This window comes from Mustela erminea, chromosome 10, assembly GCF_009829155.1.
Source record: "Mustela erminea isolate mMusErm1 chromosome 10, mMusErm1.Pri, whole genome shotgun sequence".
Taxonomy (NCBI): Eukaryota; Metazoa; Chordata; class Mammalia; order Carnivora; family Mustelidae; genus Mustela; species Mustela erminea.
In genome coordinates, this window is record NC_045623.1 from 88,763,450 (window position 1) to 88,789,388 (window position 25,939).

General features: G+C 40.3%; 1 protein-coding gene across 7 annotated transcripts in view; it reads right to left on the reverse strand.

The window, feature by feature from the left end:
- The window catches only part of PHACTR4 (phosphatase and actin regulator 4), a 106,157-nt gene that overhangs the window by 21,790 nt on the left and 58,428 nt on the right, over positions 1–25,939 (reverse strand). For 3 of the 7 annotated variants that reach the window (XM_032360675.1, XM_032360674.1, XM_032360670.1), the window contains 4 exons: positions 12,347–12,520; positions 11,705–11,785; positions 4,619–4,780; positions 3,708–4,091 (listed from right to left, as the gene is read on the reverse strand). In XM_032360675.1, coding sequence (XP_032216566.1) covers positions 3,708–4,091; positions 4,619–4,780; positions 11,705–11,785; positions 12,347–12,520 — 801 coding nt within the window. Of the gene's footprint in view, positions 1–3,707; positions 4,092–4,618; positions 4,781–11,704; positions 11,786–12,346; positions 12,521–13,501; positions 13,530–25,939 lie in introns of all 7 variants that reach the window. The other 4 variants (XM_032360672.1, XM_032360671.1, XM_032360676.1 and 1 more) reach the window with 2 other exon arrangements.

A 25,939-nucleotide genomic window follows, 5' to 3' on the forward strand; every position in this document is an offset into this window, starting at 1 on the left:
GGAGGGCTCCAAATGGACTTTAAGAAGTAGATCATCACATCACCCGTGGGCTAATCTTGCAAAATAATTAAATAGTAAGTCTCTTGATCACCAACCTCTAACCCTCTACTCAAATCCCAAATTTTGGTCACACCACTTGTTTTCAAATGGCTCCCACTGTCTTACCTAGAGAGCAACACCTCAAGGTCCCCTGAAATAAAAATTTACTTGCCCTAAGTCCCATTCCACTGGTAGCATTCAAAGTAAAAAACTAGCTAATGTGATGATGTTCTAATGTCACTAATCAGAAGTAAATTTTTAAAATTTATTTTTATTCTCAGCATAACAATATTCATTATTTTTGCACCACACCCAGTGCTCCATGCAATCCGTGCCCTCTCTAATACCCACTACCTGGTTCCCCCAACCTCCCACCGCACCCCCCCCCCGCCCCTTCAAAACCCTCAGATTGTTTTTCAGAGTCCATAGTCTCTCATGGTTCACCTCCCCTTCCAATTTCCCCCAACTCCCTTCTCCTCTCTAACTCCCATGTCCTCCATGTTATTTGTTATGCTCCACAAGTAAGTGAAACCATATAATAATTGACTAGCTCTCTGACTTATTTCACTCAGCATAATCTCTTCCAGTTCCGTCCATGTTGCTATAAAAGTTGGGTATTCATCCTTCATAAGTAAATTTTTTTTCAGTTTTACCTACATCTACATTTTATTAGGTATAGTTACTTATTCATAGGCCAAATTATGAAAATAATTTAAATATGTAAGATAATAATAATTTATTTATTAACTGTGAATAAATTAACTTTATATTACTTTAATCATTTAGTTTTTTATATATTATAAATGCCCAAATTCACTTAAAAAATATAATTCCAGTATAATTAACACAAAGTATTATATATCTTAGGTAAATTTTTAAAAAAGACTTTCTAGAAAAACACTGCATACACATATAAAAAAAGATTTAAAAAATATTAATTTTAGCCTCAATGAGATTTTTTGGGTAGAATGGACTTTTGCTGCTTCTCTAGCCATTAGATACTCCATTTACAACAAATCCTATACCTGACAAGACCAAATTTGAGTATTATATTGTTTGAATTGATAAGTTATATTATCTTTGATAATTTAAGGAAAACATATACTTCAAGATATTAAAGAAATGAACTCTGTTACCATCCTCCCTCACAATGGCACTTGGCTGAGTTCTGTGGGCAAGACGCTGGAATGTTCATTGGAAGGGTTACAAATTCCCGTCACTTGTTCAGCCATTTATGGTGGTCCTTCCTTTGTCCTAATACTCCGAATCAGTCCTTAGTCCTAACACTGTTATGCCCATTATCAGACACTGCAATATCTACAGCAGTGGTTTCTAAATGTTCGGGTCTCATGGACAAGTACAATTAAAATGAAATTCTCAACCAACCTCAGGCTGTCAATTTTTAGTATTTCCAAGCAAGTCTTGACATCAAGTAAACCATTTGTGAAGATAATCCTTTCATGAAATAAATGGATTTTTATCAACAAAGAATTAGCAAAGTCATAATTTCAGAATAAAGAATAGTCCTTCAAATCAAATCTAGTTAACCTTAATAAAAACTCTGTGAATGGTCCTATTTTTCTCCTTCTGCTGAGGACCACTCAAGACTGATGTTGTTGGGTGATGGACATTGGGGAGGGTATGTGCTATGGTGAGGGCTGTGAACTGTGTAACACTGACAATTCACAGACCTGTACCCCAAATAATGCATTATATGCTAATAATAAAAAAAAAAAGACTGATGTTGATCCCTTAGTCACAAGGCCTATTGCTCTGGGCTATTCACCTTAGGCCAAGAGTGGCCTCTGTGGTTCAGCCCAGAGAACACAGTACACATATTAATATTTTTTATATTGCCTTGTCCTGAAAAGGGTAGACTGTTACTGGCTTAGAACAATGGTTCTCAATGTGTGGTCCCCACGTATGCAGCATCAGTATCATCTGGGAAATTTTTAGAAATGCAAATTCTCAGGCCCCCTGGCCCCCCAGACTTAACTGATTCAGAAACTGTCAGGGCAGGGCCCAGCAATCTGTGTTTCAACAAGCCCTCCAGGTGATCGTGATGAGAACCTGTCTAGACATCAGTTTGAGAATACAGGGGTACAGGACAGAGGTCTGGGCTCAAGAGCTGAAAAGCCTAGGTTTGGTTTCTCTCTCTCATTAACTGCAACCTTGAGTGAGTCACAACTTCTTCGTGTTATAATTGCCCTAACTATATAATAGATAAAATTGCTTTCCTACTTCACAAGGAAGGTTCTGAAATCAAGTATATGAAAGCTGCTTGAGTTCCTCAGAGATAAGTCAACACAGCACTGTCCATCCGGGATGGTGGTAATAGTAATAACCTCCATCCTTTTTTAAATCAAACTACTGCAGGGGCACCTGGATTGCTCAGTGGGTTAAGCCTCTGCCTTTGGCTCAGGTCATGATCTCAGGGTCCTGGGATAGAGCCCCATATTGGGCTCTGTGCTTGGCAGAGAGCCTGCTTCACCCTCTCTCTTCTGCCTGCCTCTCTACTTGTGATCTCTCTCTCTGTCAAATAAATAAATAAAGTCTTAAAAACAAACAAACAAAACTACTCCAATCTGTCATACTCACATATATCCTAAGCCTGTTTTTCAGGGTTCTCGTCACGCTACACAAGGTGGGGGTATTAGCTGTTTAATGAGCGTACTTAATTCCTCCCTTTAATCATGAACAAGAACTTCAAGCCATACTAAGCCTAGTACCATTTTTCCTGAAAAACTACCTTCTTTCCTCTCCTTCCTTTCTTGAAAATTCCTCTAAGAAGGTATACATGTATGTAAAGAAAAGCTAACCTAAACAGGACTTCAGGTAAATATAAAAAAATTTACTAAAATGATAAAAATGTACTGTTTATCATCCTAGTTTTCTTTCTTCTACCACTTATTAAGAGTAGCATTCTTAACTCTCTCAAGATAAAACACGACTGTATCAGGACACTCTGAATAATGTATTTCACAGTTCACATGAAGGTACTGTGCCAGACGCTGAATCAAAAGTTACACTGGCATCTACCCCATCACCTTTTTATCTGTTGGGCTCATGCTGAAGGCAGGCATTGGTGGTTTAAATAACCCCTTTTCTCCACGCAGGTCAGACCTCCTGTGGTCTTTACATGTCCAGTCCCTCAACTAGACGCAGTATTTCAGAAACACTGTTTTAGAAAAATAGGTATTAATCCCTCCCTTCCAGCAAACTAGAACTTAAATTTATTGGTACCTGGTCCTCATCCATTTTCTTTCTTTCTTTCTTTTTTTTTTTTTTTTAAGATTTTATTTATTTGACAGACAGAGTTCACAAGTAGGCAGAGAAGCAGGCAGAGAGAGAGGAGGAAGCTGGCTCCCTGCTGAGCAGAGAGCCCAATGCGGGGCTCAATCCCAGAACCCTGGGATCATGACCTGAGATGAAGGCAGAGGCTTTAACCCACTGAGCCACCCAGGAGCCCCTCCTGATCCATTTTCATTCAAAGCTATGTGCGTCATTTTTAAGACTTTTCTCTTTACTGAGTGCATTCAAAGGGACAAGACGTGGAGAACTGTCACAGGCCAAATCAATACTGTAGTAATTATCCAATAAAACCAGCAGCCCAAATCAAACCAAACCAAACCAAACCCAAAGCAAGGGAAACCTAAAGACTTACTTACCGATGACAGGGTTGCTATTTCTGTGAGCTGGTTTAGGGGGCGGGAGAGGGGGCTGCTTGGCAGGGACCGTGTGCGTGAGGCTTGGGGCAGTGGTGGCATTAGTGCCTGTGGGAGCAGCAGGCAGAGTCCTGGGTGCTGGGGCTGGGGTGACGGAGGAACTAGCAGTTTTTGCTGGGTTTGAGGCAGCGGGCGCTGTGGTGGGGGCTGCGGCGGGAGTGGAGGTGACAGGCCTGGCCCCGCTGCCAGAGGAAGTGGCATCCTTTGCTTGCCCTTCATTTGCTTCATGAGAAGAGGACAGGGGTCTTTTCGGGGGAAGTAAAGGCTGTCTGTGTGTGTTCTCAGGAACGGATTCTGCTTCGGAATTAGGCTGGCTTCCCGTTGAGCCTGCGTAATGACAGATGTGATATAAAAGTGAGGAAAGAGTCACAAGACAGACTGAAAAAGCGAACACATCTACGGGCTCATGGTGGACATTATCCATTATTTAACTTGCAGATAAGTTTACAGGCCAAGTTTCCCAACCTCAACATACTTAAGGTAAACAATACTTTCTTAAGCCCAATCCCAGAGTAAGAGAGGCCTGTGTGGTGGTGATTTTGCACACCAGAGCCAGGCAACTGGAGGAGGCACGGAATCCCCCAGGTGGACGAGTGTGCAGCTTGAAAAAGTCCTACAGGTGTCTGATGCTTAACGTCCTCTTCTGTCCTTGAGAATCACAACTTACGTCTTTTGCGAATATAAGAATGAGCAGGGGGAAAATTCCACTTCAAGCTTCAACTAGTTGAGGAATTGCTAGAGAAGAACAGAATTCCCATCTGGATTTTATTTCTCGCCTGGCTCTAGCAAAACTGTGAGTTAAATGAGAATGGCTGATCCGTGGCTCTTACACTCACAAACCCAGGGTTTCTCACCTAGTCGCTTCTTTCGGTCCTCTTCTGGAACAGGCTTCCTAAGACTCGCTATTCTTCCAGACTCGTCTTCTTGGTCTGGACTAGAAGATCTGGTACTTCCTATGGGAGTGGTATGGCCATTTTTTAACATGGCATGGCTCAATTTCCCCGGATCCTCACCACCTATAAGGTCAAATGGAGAGAGCAAATGGTGTGGTCAGACAGGGAGGAGAGCTGGAGATTTCTAACTTTCTTACCCCTTTCTCCCTCCTCCTGTTTGAGCTGCGGATTCAGATCTAGATTATTCAGATCTTACAGTAGTAATAGAAATAAGTAATTCCTTTCAACAATAAACAATGGATTGTCTATTATGTGCCAGCTGTCTTGCTACATGAATAAGACGGACTTAATACCCTAAGTAACGAACACTAACTATTTAGAGCTGTAACAAATGGAGTGTTGGGGTAGGTATGAAGAAGAAACAATTCTCTTGAGCGGAAAATGAGGTTGGGAAAGCTTCACAAAGATTGGTAGCTAAACTGGGTCTTCTGTATGTCTTCTTTGGAAAAATGTCTATTCATGTCTCCTGCCCCCAGCCCCCCCTTAAGAGATTTTATTTATTTATTTGAGAGAAAGAGAGAAAGAGGAGAGAGGGAGAATGAGGAGGGTAGGGGGGAGAGATGAGCAAACTCACAGCAATCCCAGGACCCTGAGATCATGACCTGAGTTGAAATCAGATGCTTAAATGACTAAGCCACCCAGGTGCCCCCTTCTGCCCATTTCTTTAAATAGGTTATTTGTTTTTTTGGTGTTGAGTTGTATAAGTTCTTTATATATTTTGGATACCAACTCCTTATCAAGTATATCACTTGCAGATATCTTTTCTCACTTGGTAAGTTATCTGTTTTATTGGTGTCCTTTGCTGTGCAAAAGTTCTTTATTTTGATGTAGTCCCAGTGGTTTGGTTTAACCTTTGTTTCCCTTGCCAAAGGACAAATACTTAGGAAAATTCTGCTATGGCTGATGCCAAAGAACTTACTGCCTATGTTCCTTCTAGGAATTTTATGGTTACAGATCTCACATTTAGGTCTTTAATCTATTTTGAGTTTATTTCTGTGTCTGCCATAAGGAAGTGTCCCAGTTTCATTATTGTGAATGGAGCTGTCCAGTTTTCCTAGCACCATTTGTTGAAGAAACCATTTTCCCCCCATTGTATATCCTTCCCTCCTTTGACATAGATTAATTGACTATATCATCGTTGGTTTACTTCTGGGCTCTCTGTTCTGTTCCATTGATCTATATGTCTATTTTATTTATTTATTTATTTATTTGACGGAGATCACAAGTAGTTAGAGAGGCTGGCAGAGAGAGAGGAGGAAGTAGGCCCCCTGTTGTGCAGAAAGCTCAATGCGGGGGCTGGATTCTAGGACCCTGAGATCATGACCTGAGCAGAAGGCAGAGGCTTTAACCCACTGAGCCACCCAGTTGCCCTGATCTATATATGTCTACTAAAATTTCTTATATTTAATGCAAAGGTTTTCTACAATGCTAACAGAGTGGAGTATAAGCAGTACCCGGGTTTAATATCTATGAATGTCATTGTTCTATCTCAGAAAACATATTAAGTATTTTATAATAAAGTCAAGTTAGTAAAAGGCGAAAGACCTGGTTGGTAGAGTAGTATCTTGCCCAATGGCTACAACTCATTTATCAAATGGGGCTTTGAGCTTATAGGCTAAAAACAACTTGGATCAAAAGCCAACAGGGGAAAAAAAAGAAAAGAAAAAAAAAAAGAGCCAATAGGAAGCATAAGGCAAAAGAAACTGAATGAAGGTGAAAAACAACAAGTAAGTAATGTATGGGGTTTGTGGGTGAGCAAAGAAAGTAAGAGGCAGGAGAGGGCAAGGGGTAAGAAATGGTCATTATCCAAAAAAAAAAAAAAAAAAAGGAAAGAAAAAAAGCAAGGGTCAAATGTGCTGCGACACAGGTGTTACAATTATAGTTAACCACCTAAAATACCTAGAAGATTTTGTGTCCAAATATAAAATTGAAGGTCTCATTAAAAAACTGGTTATCGGGGCGCCTGGGTGGCTCAGTGGGTTAAAGCCTCTGCCTTTAGCTCAGGTCATGATCCCAGGGCCCTGGGATCAAGCCCCGCATCTGGCTCTCTGCTTGTCGGGGAGCCTGCTTCCACCTCTCTCTCTGTCTGCCTCTCCGCCTACTTGTAATCTCTGCCTCTCAAATAAAAAAAAAAAAAAAAAACCCCCCAAAAAAACACCAAAAACCAAAAAAACCCCTGGTTATCCATGCTCATAGCTAAGCATGCAGAAAATTCAGAAAAATGGAAAAAAAAAAAAAAGCCTCCTGTATTCTGATCCTGACAACAAATTCTAATTAGTATTTTAGTAATTTTCCTTCATGTTTGTTTCCTTTGTTTAATTTTTATATAGCTGAGGGGTGCCTGGGTGGCTCAGCCGGTTCAGCATCTGACTCTTGATTTCAGGGCAGGTCATGATCTCAGGGCTGTGAGATCGAGCCCCTGATAGGCTACATAGTGGGCTAAGATTCTCTCTGCTTAAGATTCTCTCCCTCTTCCTCTGTCCTCCAGCCCCTTAAAATTTTTAGGTAGTTGAAATTTAAAAATCTTCAATTCAGGGGCACCTGGGTGGCTCAGTCAGTTCGGTGTCCAACTCCTGATTTCAGCTCAGGTCATGATCTTGGGGTTGTGAGATCGAACCCCACGTTGGGCTCTGCACTCAGCAAGGGGTCTGCTTGGCATTCTCTCTCTTCTTCTCCCTCTGTTCCTCTCCACACTGTGCTTGCTCTCTAAAATAAATAAATCTTTTTTTTTTTTTTTTTAAGATTTATTTATTTGACAAAGAGTGAGCGAGGAAGCAAGCACAAGCAGGGGGAGTGGTGGAGGGAGAAGCAGGCTCTCCACTGAGCAGAGGGTCCAATGTGGGGCTCAATCCCAGGACTCTGGGATCATGACCTGAGCCAAAGACAGCCAGTTAACTGACTGAGCTACCCTGGTGCCCCCCAAATAAGTAAGTCTTTAAAAAACCCTTAATCTACATAATTTAATTATATTTTGTGAATAAGCAATATAACAACATGGTTCAAAACCTAAAAACTATAATATTCCACTGGTTTGGTTCCTTTCTCCCATTGTCCAAAGGACAGGATACAGTTTTAAAACTTGAGTTTCAGATCTGTCTCATGCAAAGGAACTCTAATGAAGAGAAATGAAATACAACCAACGTACTGTATTCTTAATTCTTCTGATAAGCTGCTTCATAAAAGTCACACATTGGAGAAAAGTCCTGACATTATTAAACAAGAAATGAGTGTTGAAATACCAAAACATGATCTTTATGACAAACAGAAGATTAGGGAAGCAATCTGGGCATGCAGACAAATTTGGTCAAAAAAGCTCAAACAAACAGGGACACCTGGGTGGCTCAGTCAGTTAAGCATCTGATTCTTGATTTTGGCTCAAGTCAGGACTTCGGGGTCATGGGACTGAGCCCTGCATCTGGCTCCCTGCACTCAGCAGGGAGCCTGCTTGAGGTTCTGTCCCTCCCCAGTTTCTCTCTCTCTCTAAAACAAATAAAATATTTAAAATATATATATATTAAAACAAAAAACAAAGGAACGTGAGACAGTACTGCAGCCAGCACAAAGCTGAGATCATGAAGAGCCACAGAGAAGATTAGCTCCAAGGATCCTTCACAAGTCATTCAATTTCAGAGTTAAAGGTCACAGCCTGTTAGGGTAGACATTTGGAAGAAGAGTGAACAGTTTTTTGTTGTTGGTTGTTTTGTTTTTTTTTTACCCCTCACTAAGAAAATGGCCATTTTTAATATAGAAAATTAAGAGGTAATTATTAGAATAAAATCATTTCATATTTATACCCTTAAGTTGAGATTCCTTTAAAAAAAAAAAGTTTTTCTTACGTTTTAATATTTTCCCTTCAGTAGATATTTTCATTCCCACAAAAAATATTTGCCTTCCTTAAATAAATCAAATATAGATAGCACAGCACTGATGTCTCTCAAAATATCTTGTATTTAGTTTTTTATTGTCAAGTATAATACTAGTAGAGAAAAATATACAAAACATAAATGTAGGGGCGTCTGGGTGGCTCAGTGGGTTAAAGCCTCTGCCTTCGGCTCAGGTCATGATCCCAGGGTCCTGGGATCGAGCCCCGCATCGGGCTCTCTGCTCAGCAGGGAGCCTGCTTCCTCCTCTCTCTCTGCCTGCCTCTCTGCCTACTTGTGATCTCTGTCTGTCAAATAAATAAATAAAATCTTAAAAAAAAAACCATAAATGTAAATTTCAATGAGATATTTCAAGGACACTTGTGTGATCATCATGGACATTAAGAAATGTTTCCAAATAGCCAAACTGTAGAAGGAGCCCAGATGTCTATTGACAGATGAATGGATAAAGATGTGTTGTATATATACACACATAAATATTACTCAGCCAACAAAAAATTGAAATCTTCCTATTTGCAATGACATGGATGGAACTAGAGGGTATTATGCTATGCAAAACAAATCAGTCAGAGAAACAATTATCATATGATCTCACTCATATATGGAATTTTTTTTTTTTTTTTAAAGATTTTATTTATTTATTTATTTGAGAGAGAGACAGTGAGAGAGAGCATGAGCAAGGAGAAGGTCGGAGGGAGAAGCAGACTCCCCATGGAGCTGGGAGCCCGATGCGGGACTCGATCCCGGGACTCCGGGATCATGACCTGAGCCGAAGGCAGTCGTCCAACCAACTGAGCCACCCAGGCGTCCCTCATATATGGAATTTAAGAAACAAAACAGAGGATCATAGGGGAAGGGAGGGAAAATAAAACAATGGAAGTAGAGGGAGGCAAACCATAAGAGACTCTTAACTATAGGAAACAAACTGAGGGTTTCTAGAAGGGCGGTGGGTGGGGGGATGGGGTAACTGGGTGATGTAATGAGCGCTGGGTGTTATATGCAACTGATGAATCACTGACCTCTATCTCTGAAACTGATAATACACTGTATGTTAATTCATTGAATTTAAATATAAGGGAAGGAAGGAAGGACGGAAGGAAGGAAGGAAGGGAGAAAGAAAATGTTTCCAGAGGGTGTGCCTGGGTGGCTCTGTTGGTTAAGTGTCTGACTTTGGTTTAGGTCATGATCTCAAGGCTGTGAGACCAAGCCCTGTGTTGGCTCTGCGCTCAGAGAGGAGTCTGTTTCTCTCCCTTTTCATCTGCTGCACCCCTCCCCATGCCCTGCCACTCATATGCTCTCTCTCTCGAAAAATGAATAAACCTTAAAAAATATGTGTGTGTGTGTGTGTGCGTGTATATAACTTGTGTTACATTTATAAAATGAAATATTATACAGTGGTGAAAACAAACTACACCGGCATGCTAAAATATGATTCTTCTTCTTTTTTTAAAAGATGTTACTTATTTATTTGACAGATAGAGATCACAAGAAGGCAGAGAGGCAAGCAGAGAGAGGGGAGGAAGCAGGCTCCCTGCTGAGCAGAGAGCCAGATGCGGGGCTCGATCCCAGGATGCTGGGACCATGACCCGAGCCGAAGGCAGAGGCTTTAACCCACTAAGCCACCCAGGCACCCCTAAAATATGATTCTTGTAAGTAATACTGAGCAATTGCAGTCATTCGTGAAAGAATACATATATCATTTCTATAAATATAAAGAAAAAACAGGCAATCTTAGAGTGTTTAGAAGTGCACACTTAAGTGGTTAAACTATAGAACAAACAGGATTATCACAAGAGAAGAGTAACTGCTCTGTGGGGGAAGGAGAGGTGTGTTAGGAGGAGGCAAGGGAGGCTACAGGGATCTAGAAACATTTTTTAAAAAAGACTATTTATTTATTTATTCATTTGAGAGAGAGTGAGAGAGAGCAAGTGCACGGGCACAGATTAATAGGAAGGACGGGCAGATGGAGAAGGAGGGGGAGAGAGGAAAGCCGACTCCACGCTCAGAACAGAGTCTGATGTAGGGCTCAATCTCATGACCCTGAGATCACGACCTGAGCTGAAATCAAGAGTCGGACACTTAACTAAGTCACCTAGGGAACCCTATATATTTTATTATCAGTGCGTATTTGGGTTGTTTCCAATTTTGCTCTATTGTTAATAAATATTGCTGCTACAAGCATGTTTGTACATATCTCCTGATATACATGCATTCATATTTTTGTTTATATACCAAATTCTGGACATGCCTGTACATAGATTTGCATCTCTCTCCAGCTTTCACAATTATGCTAAACTTTTTTTTCCTTAAAGATTTTATTTATTTATTTGGGGCACCTGGGTGGCTCAGTGCGTTAAGCCTCTGCTTCAGCTCGGGTCATGATCCCAGGGTCCTGGGATCAAGCCCTGCACTGGCCTCTCTGCTCCGTGGGGAGCCTGCTTCCTCCACTCTCTCTCTCTCTTTCTCTCTTGCCTGCCTCTCTGCCTACTTGTGATCTCTGTCTATCAAATAAATAAATAAAATCTTAACAAAAAAGATTTTATTTATTTATTTGACACAGAGAGATAGCAAGAGCAGGAACTTAAGCAGGGGAGTGGGTGAGGGAGAAGCAGGCTTCCTGCCTAGCAGGGAGCCTAATGCAGGGCTCAATCCCAGGACCCTGGGATCATGACCTGAGTTGAAGGCAGAGGCTTGATGAGTGAGCCACCCAGGTGCCCCAGATTATGCTAAATTAAAAAAAAAAATTTTTTTTAAGTAATCTCTACACCCAACCTGGGGCTCCAATTCATGACTCTGGAATTCGGCTGTCACATGCTCCACTGACTGAGTCAGCCAGGGCCCCATTTGTATATATTCTTTTTAAAAAAAATTTATGTATTTATGTATATATTCTTTAGTGAACTATCCAGTGCTTCTGCAGACTCTTTTACTGAGTTGTCTTTTTTCTTTTGTAAAAGTTTGAAAAAAAACATTCTGGATGCATGAAAAGCTTTAAAAAATCTCCCCTCCCTCCCAAAAGCAATAAAAAGAAAATTCAAATGCCTAGTCAGAATCAAACACCCAAGTGTACAGAGACAGACATACGCTATTTTATTTATAAACTCACCCTGCTCAGAGTCTTCCAAGAGAACCCCTCTTTTAACCAGCTCTTCTCTCGGTTTTCGCATAGATATTTTTCGCTCTAAAACTGATATTAAATTGGAAAACAGCATTCAGAAATGTGGCAGTTAAACATCCATTTTAAGCATTCTAACTCAACAGGTAAAAGAACAAAGTGGTTCAATTTTCCATTCTCTGGAAAGAACAGGAAAACTAAATTCAAATTTAAAAGCATGATTTCTTCCATATTCTATGTTATGGGGAAAGCAGCATTTTCAAAAGAAACTATACTGATAAAATTTTAGCTCTTTCTTTTTTAATTGGCATTTCAACAATATAGTATTTATATACTTATGGATGAACTTTCTCTGAAAGTGGTCAGAGTAGAAAAAGAAGCATCATAGATTTGCTACCATTCAGGAACTCCATTCACCATTTGATAAACTTTAATTCCATTAATAAACTTTACTTCCATCAAAATGGCAGTCTGGGGATGAGACTACAGTACATAAGTGGTTTTATTCCTGAACGACTGAATTCCCTCTTCAAAGAGGGTTATAGAAGTTTGGGAAGAGAATGAGAAAGTTGGATACTTCTAAAGTAAGAAACTCTGTAACTCAGAACATATATTTAAATCTTAATGTCTCACCTTCTGATGTCTCTTTGAATTTATCACTACTTTTTTTTTTCCGCCATTTCCAGGGCTTGAAGATCTTGCCAAAGCCTGAGAACTTGCTCTTCCTTTTGGTGGGAGGCGTCGTGTCTCCCGCTTCCACACTGTCCATGACCATGCCTGGGTCTGCGGTGGGCTGGCTTGCTTCCTCTGTAGTATGGTGAAAGGCACACAGGGAAAAGAACAGCCAATTTATTACGTCAGCATAACTTCTAAAAGGTCCCTTCCCCTCTCTTCCTGTGGTGGTTGGAAAGGATCAGAGCAATGATAAACAATCATGCAGACAGATTCCTTGACATCACATGGACACCAAACATCAAAATCCGTAACAGATAGATTACTAAGAGGGAAAAGGAACCAAACCAAGCTGACATCATTTTAGGACACAAATTCAATGAGATGATCATAACCAGCTCAAAATCTCTTAAAAGGCGCGAACACACACACACACAAATGTGAATGTCCTTTCAATATGCATGAGATCTTGCCCCCCTGCAGCCTATCGCTGTTCCCATTCTCATCCTTTTGGCACAGGGTGGGGGGGGGGGGGGAGGCCTTCCCCGGCTAACATTACTGCCTCCGGTGTCACTGAAATGGGGAGTTCCGTCTTGAGTGAGTGAGTCATCATCATTCTCTACTGAACACTGCCCTCCCTCTGCCCTCCTCTTTCAGGACATTAATAGTTCAGGGCACATCAAGTGTTAACACCTTCCTTGTACTTGTTTTTTTTTTTACCAGATTATTTTTTTCCTTTCACAAGACCCTAAGTTTGGAGCACTGGAAGGAGCCTGGGGCTGGGGCATTACAGACAGTGCTTTAAAATGAAATCTTTTTGGAAAGCAGAGGTGGGGTTCCAGTTTGCCTATCACAACAGTACTTTAGGGTCAGTCATGATCTTAAAGATATGACAAAAACTGTCACTGACACGGTATTATGTGCGGGACTGAAATGAAAGGCCATGAATCCCTCACAATGACCACACATGCAGGGTTCAGTTAGTTAGCTCTAGTGGCAGAGAAAGGAGCAGCCAAGACTGGGCCAAGAATAATAATAATAATAATAATAAAAATAAAAGCAGGAAAGCAACAAAAAAAAAGCAGGAAGGCAACACAATACAGCTTTGCACTCCACCTACTGTCCCAGGGTTCTCTGGAGAAGTCTAGAGGAGAAGAAAAAAAGAGTCATGAGGAATAACCATCCTGGAATCAAAGTGGAACCTTTACTTTATAGAAATACATCAAGGATCACACATTATATTATCCCATGTAATAAGTTCACATGCTTATTGTACACAATTTCAGATCTGAAGCAAATAACGCTCTTTTTTGGGGGGATAAATGGGCATAATATATGCACTAAAAATGTTTCTTTTAATACTGTGTATAGTTTTTCATAAAAGAAAATACATAATCAACAAGCATTTATTACTATTATTAAAGATTTTATAGAGAGACAGAGAGAGAGAAAACACAAGATGGGGGAGTGGGAGAGGGAGAAGCAGACTTCCCATGGAGCAGGGAGCCTGACATGGGGGTCGATCCCAGGATACTGGGATCATGCCCTGAGCCAAAGGAAGACACTTAACGACTGAGCCACCCAGGCGCCCTGCATTTATTATTTTTTTTTAAGAAACAGTTACCAAATTCTATCTTCTTCGGTTGATAGATGTGAGTCTAGGGAAACCTGTTGATGCAAGTCAGATTTACAGAATTGTCACGATCACAGTGACTACAGCAGTGACTGCCGGGTGCATTATTTTTCTGTACGTTGGTGACTTAGGCAAAACAGGGTTCTGGCTACTGAAGGAGATGAGAGGACAATGACTCTTTTCTTCCTAGTTACATGATTTACTTGAACACATCCTGAGTCTCAACTACTTTAATTCCTTCCATAAAATGCAAGAGAATCTAGTTACTATAATGCCGGATCATATATCCCTAAGTTTACTTGCAGAGACATCAGAACAGCTCCTGTCCCAACAACTTCCCCTCTGTGGTACCCGGGACGTACCCCCAGGAGTGGGACCTGGGTGAATACAGGTATTGCTTTTAAGAGTCAGTGCTTTAAGATAGTAAACTCCCAATTATGAAATGTCAATGAGCCCTCAAGGCATTTTAAATATGTCCTGTAATATAATATTTAGCATATGTTAATGATGACACTTTCAGAAGTGGAGCTAAGCCACCACTAGGTGTTCATAGTCACCTTACTTGCTAGAGTCAAGGAGGAACTGAGATTTGTTTTTTTGTTTTTTGTTTTTAAAGATTTTATTTATTTATTTGACAGACAGAGATTACAAGTAGGCAGAGAGGCAGGCAGAGAGAGAAAGGAGGAAGCAGACTCCCCACTGAGCAGAGAGCCCGACGTGGGGCTCGATCCCAGGACCCTGGGATCATGACCTGAGCCGAAGGCAGAGGCTTTAACCCACTGAGCCACCCAGGCGCCCCGAGGAACTGAGATTTGAAATATCCTGCCACCCACCCACTGAATGGACTTCACTCAGTTTCAAATGATACATAAGAAAATGCCTGTTCGATTAAAAGTAATAGGGAAGATAATATAAAAACTCAAAAAAACCAAAACAACAAACTAACAATATGAAAAAGAAGGTGAGTGCTATGTGATACTTTTACAAAGAAAGACAGCCAGAAGGCTTGAGGTAAGAATGGATCACAGACAAGTTCCTGTCAAGTCCCTCAATGAGATACGGCCATCTCACTTAGCTGCCACTATCTTGCTGGGTATCTAACCTAACCACTTCCTAAAGCAGAACTTAGTTCATCCCTTGGAATCCTTCATTATATTGAACAATATTATTTATGTGTTCCCTTTCTCTTATACATTCAAGACAATAATATTATGATATCCTTTCAAACATATTCATGCCTATTGGCATATGAACTTAAGACATGTTCAATTTATATTCAAAAGTACAACATGTATGGAAAATACCAACAGCTATGATACAAAGGACTGTGTCTGCCATCACATCTACTGATGAAATAGCCCTTCTCTTCCTTTGTGTAAAGATTATAGTTACTGAATACAAAAAGCAGAGAGAACAGCTTTTTTTTTCCTTTTATGTTTTATGCAAATGTTAATTTTCATGTTTATAAAACTTTTTTTTTTTTTTTTAAATTTTTGAGAGAGCATGCATGGGACTGAGAGTTGGGGGTAGGGGGAGGGTCAGAAGGAGAGGGAGGGAGAGAATCTTGGGTAGGCTGCACAATCAGCACAGAGCCTGGCATGCAGCTTGATCTCATGACCCTGAAATCATGACCTGAGCTGAGATCAAGAGTCAGATGCTTAACTGACTGAGCCACCCAGGAGCCCCCATGTTTATAAAACTTTTAGAAGAGGACATGCCTCTTGACTCATGCAGTGGGAGGGATTCAGCCACACCCAACCCTGACCTGGTTATTATCTCAAATTCATTCATTCTTACATATTCTCATATATTCTTGTATTCTCATACTCTCCCCACTCCTCCCCTCCGTATGACAGAACGTTAGTACGGTAACTCCTAAATCTGTTCAATTACTTGGTATTAGCTCAGTTACCTTTTCAAAACACAAAATCCTCAGGTAGTGGGATCCAAGAATCTGTTTTTAAAAATATTCCCAGGTGACTCTTATGATCAGTCAGGTTTGTTAAAGACAATCCCAGATTATTATCTGCAAACCTTATGCAAGTTCAAAGAGACAGAGGCAGATCTTCTCTGTCTGTAACATAATTCTTTGTTGAAAAAAATAAACTAGAAAATCATGGCATCATTCCAGTGTTTCCCACTTATGTATAAGTATTCCTAAAGAAGAACTATAAGTGTCTTTCCTGTGCCTTTTAGTCTCAGATATAGTTTAAATTTAAAAAAAAAAAAAAAGAAAGAAAAAAATGTTCACAGTTATTCTTCTTCCAGATTTCTATTAGGTTAATGTCCACTAGGAAACATGGTACATTGTGCAGTTGAGGGGAGTGTTTCATGTCTGCCAGCGAAGTCATGTCCTTTAATCACACTGTACAAATCATTAATATCTTTTCTCATTTGCTGTTAGCTTGTTCTATCAGTTACTGAGAGAGGTATGTTAACAGCTCTACCTATAAAAATGGGTTTGTCTCTTTTGTTTCTTTTCAGTTCTGCTACTTTTTTGCTTTATATAACTTAAAATCTACATTATTAGATATATACAAATTTAGAGTTATATCTTTCTGTTAAATTACCCTTTCATCATTATGAAAGTCCCTATGTCAATCTAGTAACACTTTTGCCTTCATTTTGTTTTTCTATCTAGTTTGACAACTGTCCTTTAGAGTGTTTAGTCCATTTATATTTAATGTTTTTTCTGGCACAGTGGGGTTTAAGTCTACTGTTTTCTATTTCTTTCTTCTTTTTTTTTTTAAGACTTTATTTATTCATTTCACATAGAGAGAGATCACAAGTAGGCAGAGAGGCAGTGCAGGCAGAGTGGGGGGGGCAGGAAGCAGGCTCCCCGCTGAGCAGAGAGCCCAATGTGGGGCTCGATCCCAGGACCCTGAGATCATGACCCAAGCTGAAGGCAGAGGCTTAAATCGACTGAGCCACCCAGGTGCCCCTGCTATTTATTTTCTATTGGTCTGATTTGTTCTATGAATCCTTGACTTATTACAATCTACACTGTTAGTACTTTACTTACTTAATAAACAATGGAAGAATTTTACAACATTTCAACTCTATTTACTGTGTTGTTATATTTATTTCTACATAAACAACAATAATTCACAGCAAACATTATTATTATTGTTGTTTTAATAAACAATATTCTTTTATATTTCCTACACATTTGCTTTCCCAGGTAATCTTTATTTCCTTCTGTAATCCTATGCTTATAATTAGGATAATTTTTTAAAAAGATATTTATTTATTTATTTGAGAGAGAGAGAGAGAGAATGTGCACACATGTGCTTCCATGGGGGTGGAGGAGGAGAGAAAGAGAGAATCTCAAGCAGATTCTGTGACTGAGTGCAGAGTGCAAAGCGGGGCTCTATCTCACAACCATGAGATCATGACCTGAGATGAAATCAAGAATCAGATGCTTAACTAACTGAGCCACCCAGGTTCTCCTACAATTAGGATAATTTATATCATCATTTTTTTTTTAAAGATTTTATTTATTTATTTGACAGAGAGAGATCACAAGTAGGCAGAGAGGCAGGCAGAGAGAGAGAGAGAGGAGGAAGCAGGCTCTCCGCTGAGCAGAGAGCCCGATGCGGGACTCGATCCCAGGACCCTGAGATCATGACCCGAGCCGAAGGCAGCGGCTTAACCCACTGAGCCACCCAGGCGCCCTATCATCATTTTTGAAGGATATTTTCACTGGGTATAGTATTTTCAGTTCCAAGTTTAGTGTTTTTTTTGTTGTTTATTAAATTGCAATATTTTATAAATGTCATTTAATTGGCTTTTTTTCTCCTGCTAGACTGCTTTTCTTTGCATATTTCATTCTTTTAATGCCTTCTCTTTGCCTATAGTTGATATAAGTGGGGTTCTTTTTTTTTTTTTTAAGATTTTATTTATTTATTTCACAGACAGAGATCACAAGTAGGCAAGAGAGGCAGGCAGAGAGAGGGGAAGAAGCAGGCTCCCTGCCGAGCAGAGAGCCTGAGGTGGGGCTCGATCCCAGGACCCCAGGATCATGACCTGAGCCAAAGGCAGAGGCTTTAACCCATTGAGCCACCCAGATGCCCCTATAAGTGAGATTCAAATCCAAGCCTCTGACTTTATTATTATTTTTTAAATATTTTATTTATTTGAGAGAGAGAAAGAGCACGAGGCATGGTGAAGGACAGAGGGAGAAGCAGGCTCCCTGCCGAGAAGGGAGCCCAGTGTGGGACTTGATCCTGGGACTTCGGGATCATGATTGGAGCTGAAGACAGATGCCCAACCAACTGAGCTACCCAGGCACCCCAAATCTCTGACTTTAAAAGTATATGATCCTGGGCGCCTGGGTGGCTCGGTGGGTTGAGCCGCTGCCTTCGGCTCAGGTCATGATCTCAGGGTCCTGGGATCAAGTCCCGCATCGGGCTCTCTGCTCAGCAGGGAGCCTGCTTCCTCCTCTCTCTCTGCCTGCCTCTCTGCCTACTTGTGTTCTCTGTCAAATAAATAAATAAAATCTTAAAAAAAAAAAGTATATGATCCTTTCAATCATGTTGCCATCAGAATAAAGATTAAGCTGAAATCTTACAAGTCTTTCCAATATTTGGCTTCGTTTGTTAACAAAAGTTTTTAGAATGTAATTTACTAAGCTGGCACATTATATGACTTAATTCTTACATAACCTGATGATAGGTATTAATTTCTATTTTAAAGATTTTATTTATTTGAGAGAGAGAGAGAGAGAACATGAGCAGGGGAGCAGGCAGAGGGGAGAGAGAGAGAGAACCCAGAGCAGATTCCATACTGAACACAGAGCCCAAAGCAGGGTTCAATCCCACAATCCAATCATGACCCAACCTGAAACCAAGAGTCTGATGCTCAACCGATCAGGCCACCCAGGCACCCCTATCTCACATTTTATATAATTTAATAAGTTTGGTATTCATCTCAGATATTGCTCACTACCAAAATTTATGAAGGGTAGAGTCTAAAATTTAGTTTCTTACTGAAGCCTCCTTATAAACAAATTTGCCACTCCATTATAATTACTTCAAATTTCAATAGGTACTTTATCAATTCTTTGTTTACTTCTCTTAGAAATCACTACTTTGTACTTAAATTGGATGTAGCAATCAACTTGTATGATTTGGATCAGCATTGCACATTATTTTTACATCAGACTACTGATTTTTTTTTAAATTTATAAATGAGTCTTTCTTCACTGACTACTCTGTACCATAATTCTTTAGATCTCACTTTAAGTTGAGACAGATAAATTCTTCACGCTTTGATAGGGTATGTGGGAGAGTGAGATAGGACTTGAAGTGATACTCTCAAGTATGGGACTAGTCTGGCAGTGCTCTGGAAACTCAACTTTCAGGCATTATTCAAGAGCAACACCTATAACTGATTAAAATAGTGTTGATAAAGTTCTTCACACACACTCATTGCTTAACTGCCTGCTGAAAGAAATAAATGCTGAATCAATCAAGGGAGTGTTCTCATAGATGAAAGATAGCAGAAAAAGGAGAAAGGGAATCCCATTAATCATTCCTAATGAAAAAGGAAAGAATCAAATCATCTTGTCTTTTCCCCCCACAGACATTATTTTGACATCAGAGGAAAACCACAAAAACTTGATTCCATCAAATGTCCTACATATGAAGGGTGGGATATTCAAGTAATTAAATGATACTGGTGAGGCAGCCAGTCAAGCCTTCTCAGCTCAAGTCCTAGAGTATTTTTAAAAAGGGAAGGCAGCAGACTGAAAATAGACTAAGGTAAAATTCACGGGCAAGATCTATTCCGCAGTCTGCTTAAATCCATATTTGAAGAGCCTAGGAAACAGGTATTGGTCCCCCATTGCCAAATTACATCTGGGCATATATTCTTTTGTTATCTGAATAGGTATTATTTGTAACTAGACTAATGGCCAGGGTTATGCACATATTTTTTAAATTTTAACTTCAACTTTGTCTAAAATATGTAAGACCATTTTGTCCATTAAAAGCCTAAATACAGGGGTACGTGGGTGGCTCAGTGGGTTAAAGCCTCTGCCTTCAGCTCAGATCATGATCCCAGGGTTCTGGGATCGAGCCCTGCATTGGGCTCTCTGCTTAGCAGGAAGCCTGCTTCCCTTCCTCTCTCTCTCTGCCTGCCTCTCTGCCTACTTGTGATCTCTGTCTGTCAAAACAAAACAAAACAAAACAAAAACTCTAAAAAAACCCACCCTAAATATAAAAAAAAGCCTAAATATCATAACATATTTACACAAAAGTCTAGAAAACTCAGCTTTAGAAGATAGAAACTGCCTGGAGATGTTATTTCTGATAGTGTTATTTAAGGTGGTACATAACTTGCGAAGTCTTAAATACACAATTCATATATGGACAAATAAACTGAAAAACTTACATAAAACAATATATAATCGCTAAAACTAAGTTTCCAGAATAATTAATAACCCTAGGTTAAAAGTAGAAGATGGGGTGCCTGGGTGGCTCAGTTGGTTGGCCGTCGGCCTTCAGCTCAGGTCATGATCTCCAGGTCCTAGGATCAAGACCCATGTCTGGCTCCCTGCGGTGGGGAGTCTGCTTCAGCTTCTCCCTCTCCCTCTGCTCTGTTGCCACCCCCTACCCTGGCTCATGCACTCTCCTTCTCAAATAAATAAATAAATAAATAAATAAATAAAATCTTTTTTAACATCATATTATCTAAACTATGCTAAAATATGTTAAAAAGAAGAATGGAAGGAACTAAACCAAAAAGTAAATATTTTGCTGGTATAATTATGGAAATTAGTGTTTCTTCTTTCTAGCTTATATATACAGATAGATATCATGACCTGAGCCAAAATCAAGAGTCAGATGCTCAACTGACTGAGCCACCCAAGTGCCCCCATTTAAAAATTTTTTTTTTTTTAAGATTTTATTTATTTATTTGACAGAGATCACAAGTAGGCAGAGGCCGGCAGAGAGAGAGGAGGAAGCAGGCTCCCCGCTGAGCAGAGAGCCCAATGTGGGACTTGATCCCAGGACCCTGAGATCACGACTTGAGCCGAAGGCAGCGGCTTAACCCACTGGGATAATTACACCTCAAATTTATTCTGTACTCACAAATAAAGGACTGAGAGAAGTGAATTTGAAATTGTTCCTAAGCTAATTTGCACATCAACCACTTCTCAACCACTTTGATTTTATGAACATCTCTCTCCTTTCCAATTTAAAACACAAAAAATACAGGCCTGGAGTCACATTTGGATATGCTCTTGTTTCTGCTTAAACTAATTGCCCTATGGAAGGGTGCCTGGGTGGCTCAGTCGGTAAACTGCTGCTACCCCTGGCTTGTGCTCTCTGTCAAGTAGATAAATAAAATCTTTAAAAAAAATTTTTATTTTAAAGATTTTTATTTATTTGACAGACAGAGATCACAAGCAGGCAGAGAGGCAGGCAGAGAGAGAAGGAGGGGAAGCAGGCTCCCCGCCGAGCAGAGAGCCCGATGCGGGGCTCGATCCCAGGACCCTGGGATCATGATCTGAGCCGAAGGCAGAGGCTTTAACCCATTGAGCCACCCAGGCGCCCCTAAATAAAATTAATAAAATCTTTTAAAAAAATAAATAAAATGGCCCTACGGCTCCCTTCTGTTTTCCATGAGAGCCAAAACAAGGTAGTTTTTCTCCTTGCTTCCCTTTGTTTGTCAGAACACTGGGTCTATCATACTGGCTATAGTTTTATGATTTTGTGTTTTAAAGAAAACACCTTTTTCTTTGAATCATGCAGCTGCAGCCCACAAGGAAAGCACATTAGAATTGGAGGTCTTGGTGTTTCTTGGAGGTAGTGGATGTTAGGAGAGGAAGATAACTAGCCACATTACACTTTGGAGTTTCTGATTTGAGTAGTACCCGGACACAATGCCCTCGTATTTAAACTACCTACTCCCTCACTCAAGTTGTAGCGCCTCAAATTTCATAGGCTTGTTTCTTACACCATGTATTATACAGAGTTCTAGTACTTTCTTTTTCAGCCCTCGGGTTTTTCCTCGTCAAAATTTATTTTTATTTTTTTACTTTTTTTTTTTTTTAAAAGATTTTATTTATTTATTTGACAGAGAGAGATCACAAGTAGACAGAGAGGCAGGCAGAGAGCGAGAGAGAAGCAGGCTCCCCGCTGAGCAGAGAACCCGATGTGGGACTCGATCCCAGGACCCTGAGATCATGACCTGAGCCGAAGGCAGCAGCTTAACCCACTGAGCCACCCAGGCGCCCCTATTTTTATTTTTTTAAAAAGATATTATTTATTTATTTGACAGAGTTCACAAGTAGGCAGAGAGGCAGGTAGAGAGAGAGAGAGAGAGGAGGAAGTAGGCTCCCCGCTGAGCAGAGAGCCCGAAGTGGGACTCTATCCCAGAACCCTGGAATCATGACCTGAGCTGAAGGCAGAGGCTTTAACCCACTGAGCCACCCAGGCGCCCTCCTCATCAACATTTAATTCAGGCTTTTTAGTTTCAGTTTAGTTGTTTCAGATGAATTTCTGGGGTGACTTTTAAATAAATGTATAATATTATTAAAAATTATGTAACACCGTCTTCTTCAGATGAAGTAACTATTAGCTGTAGTTACGTGTATCTACATTACTTGCTAGCGATAAGGATAAAACAGGGTTAAACAAAAAGCCCTAGGAGGTTTTAGAATCTGATTTAGAATCAAGTCTTCAGGATTTTCCAAAATGAAATTAATTAATTATTTATTTATTTGAGAGAAACAGAGAGAGAGACAACATGAGCTGGGGGAAGAGCAGAGGGAGAGGGGCAAGCAGACTCAGGCTGATTGTAAGCCTAACGGGGAGCTCAACCTCACGACCCTGAGATCGTGGCCTGAGCCGAAATCAAGAGTCAGACGTCCAACCGACTGAGCCACCCAGGAGCCTCTATAACCAATTCTTTTTATTTTTTTTTAATTTTATTTATTTATTTGACAAAGATCACAAGTAGGCAGAGAGGCAGGCAGAGAGACAGGAAGGGAAGCAGGCTCCCTGCTGAGCAGAGAGCCCGATGTGGGGTTCGGTCCCAGGACCCTGGGATCATGATCTGAGCCAAAGGCAGAAGCTTTAATCTACTGAGCCACCCAGGCGCCCCCTCTATAACCAATTCTTTTTTTTTTTTTTTTAAGATTTTTATTTATTTGTTATAGAGAGAGAGAGAGATACAGAGCGCAAGCACAGGCAGACAGAGTGGCAGGCTAGAGGCAGAGGGAGAAGCAGGCTCCCTGCCGAGCAAGGAGCCTGATGTGGGACTCGATCCCAGGACGCTGGGATCACGACCTGAGCCGAAGGCAGCCGCTTAACCAACTGAGCCACCCAGGCGTCCCTCTATAACCAATTCTTAATCATCCGTGTTGGATGGTAAGGTAAGGCACAGGCAACTGGAGTCAACAGAAGACTTAGTTTTTAGAACAGCCTTCACTATACCCTCCTCCCTTCATTAGGCTTGGCAATAAGCAACAAAATGATCATGTCTCAGTTCCACCTCTATTTCTTGTACCTTATTAAGTTTTAAAATGTTTAAAGTACATGAAGCTCTCCCCTTTTGCCCACAGAGCTTTTAATAATAACCAGGTTTTAAAAATATTTATTTATTTATTTATTTGACAGACAGAGATCACACGTTGGCAGAGAGGCAGGCAGATAGAGGGGGTAAGCAGGCTCCCGGCTGAGCAGAGAGCCCGATGCGGGCTCAATCCCAGTACCCTGGGATCATGATCTGAGCCGAAGGCAGAGGCTTAACCCACTGAGCCACCCAGGCGCCCCACCAGTTTTTTTTTTTTTTTTTAAAGATTTTATTTATTTATTTGACAGAGAAAGAGAGATCACAAGTAGGCACAGAGGCAGGTAGACAGAGAGAGAGAAACAGGCTTCCTGACAAGAAAAGAGCCCAATGCAGGGCTCTATCCCAGGACCCTGAGATCATGACCTGAGCCGAAGGCAGAGGCTTAACACACTGAGCCACCGGGGCGCCCCAATAACCAGATTTTTTGTCCAAAATTTAAAAATCTATAGTTTTGTGCAACAAGATACATACTTCCTTATCAAGAAGTCGTCAATTATTTTTAAAAGAATTTTTAAAAAATTTGCACTGGGCTTGAGCTCACAACCCTGAGATCAAGTCCTGAGGTGAGATCAAAGGTTAGACGCTTAACTGAATGAGCCACCCAGGTGCCCCACAATTATCTTTCTTAAGTTTAAAGTATACAGCATGACTTGACTTATATACACTGTGATCAATTATTTTTATAATCTAATAGATCTGTGTTTTTTTTTTACACCCACGGAGTTCGAAACAGATCTTGTGTTTATACAAGCATTTTAACAATATCAAAACTTTGTAAATGGAGAACAGTAATTTGTGGTACTTACACTATTGCATTTATTCATTTTTTGCCTTCTAAAAGAGGATTATTGTTGGATTTAAAGAACTGTTTTAGAAAACTATAACAAAAGTACAGAAAGCAAAAGCTGCTGCTAATGAACAAAGCAGGCTTTGTCTAGAGCACGCCCACAACTTCCCTTGGAAATGCTGCAAAGTTCTGACCTTCGGGAAAGAAATATGGGCAAAGAGCTGCAGAAGATAGTCAGGGAGAAGGTCTTGCTCTGTATCTACAGGGACAGATAGGTCTGGGATTCCAGCTCCAGTAAAGTATCATGATCCGATCATGATTGCAACAAGACGGGATGCCCTTGGCAACCTGATGTGTATGCTTTTTTGATAAAAATTCCAAATTGAGAGTAAGGTTTTATAATGAGGTGTCAGAAAATAATATATTCCCTCATGGAAAAAAGGCTTAAACTTTCCAAAGTTTCCCTGCAAGTAAAAAAGGAGCTACTGAGAAAATCCACCGGAACAGAGAAGGGACAATAATTTTTGGTTGGTAGTCTACACTTGATACCAAAAATCCTATAAGGAGTCCATGACAGACCCCTATACTAATTGCTTCCTCCTCATTCCTGATTACATGTGGAAAGTGTGACTATTCCTTCTTTCTCAGAAGAAAGCATTTATTGTTACACCTAGATGAGTATGAAAAATGTTTTTGTTAATTATCATGACCAAATGATGCCAAGTGTTTTTCTTCAAAGTGTTATTTTTTTAAAAAGATTATTCATTTATCTATTTGACAGAGACAGACACGAGAGGGAACACAAGCATGGGGAGTGGGAGAGGAAGAGGCAGGCTCCCTACCAAGAAGGGAGCCTGACACGAGGCCTGTTCCCAGGACCCTGGAACCATGATCTGAACCAAAGGCAGATGCCCAATGAGTGAGCCATCCAGGCACCCCAAAGTAGTTTATTTTTAATTAACCCACCTATTATTTATTCCTCTGTTAATATTGTTACATAGCTACCCTAGATTTTATTCATCCAACAATCTCCTTACTGATTTTTGCCTCCAAATGACCATATGTTTCTAAATCACCTTGCCTCAAATGACTCCATCATCACCCATAACTACAAATTTTAGAGCAAAATGAATCAAATGGTGATGGAAAATGATGTAGAAAAGAGGAAATATTATAATACTGCATCTATTTTTAAAAAAAGCTTTATTTATTTATTTATTTATTCGACAGAGATCACAAGCAGGAAGAGAGGCAGGCAGAGAGAGAGAGGAGGAAGTAGGCTCCCTGCTGAGCAGAGAGCCCAATGTGGGGCTCGATCCCAGGACCCTGAGATCATGACCTGAGCCAAAGGCAGAGGCTTTAAATCACTGAGCCACCCAGGTGCCCCTATAATACTGTATTTTTTAAAGCAATACATTCTTATCTAAATATTTTAAAAAAAAATGTATAATTAGTGAATGAGAGGCAAACAAAAGGTCAAATGGAAAAAAACCCCCACAAACACAGAGATGTAAAATAGAAAGGCAGAGAGAAAGAAAATTTCAGACTAGAA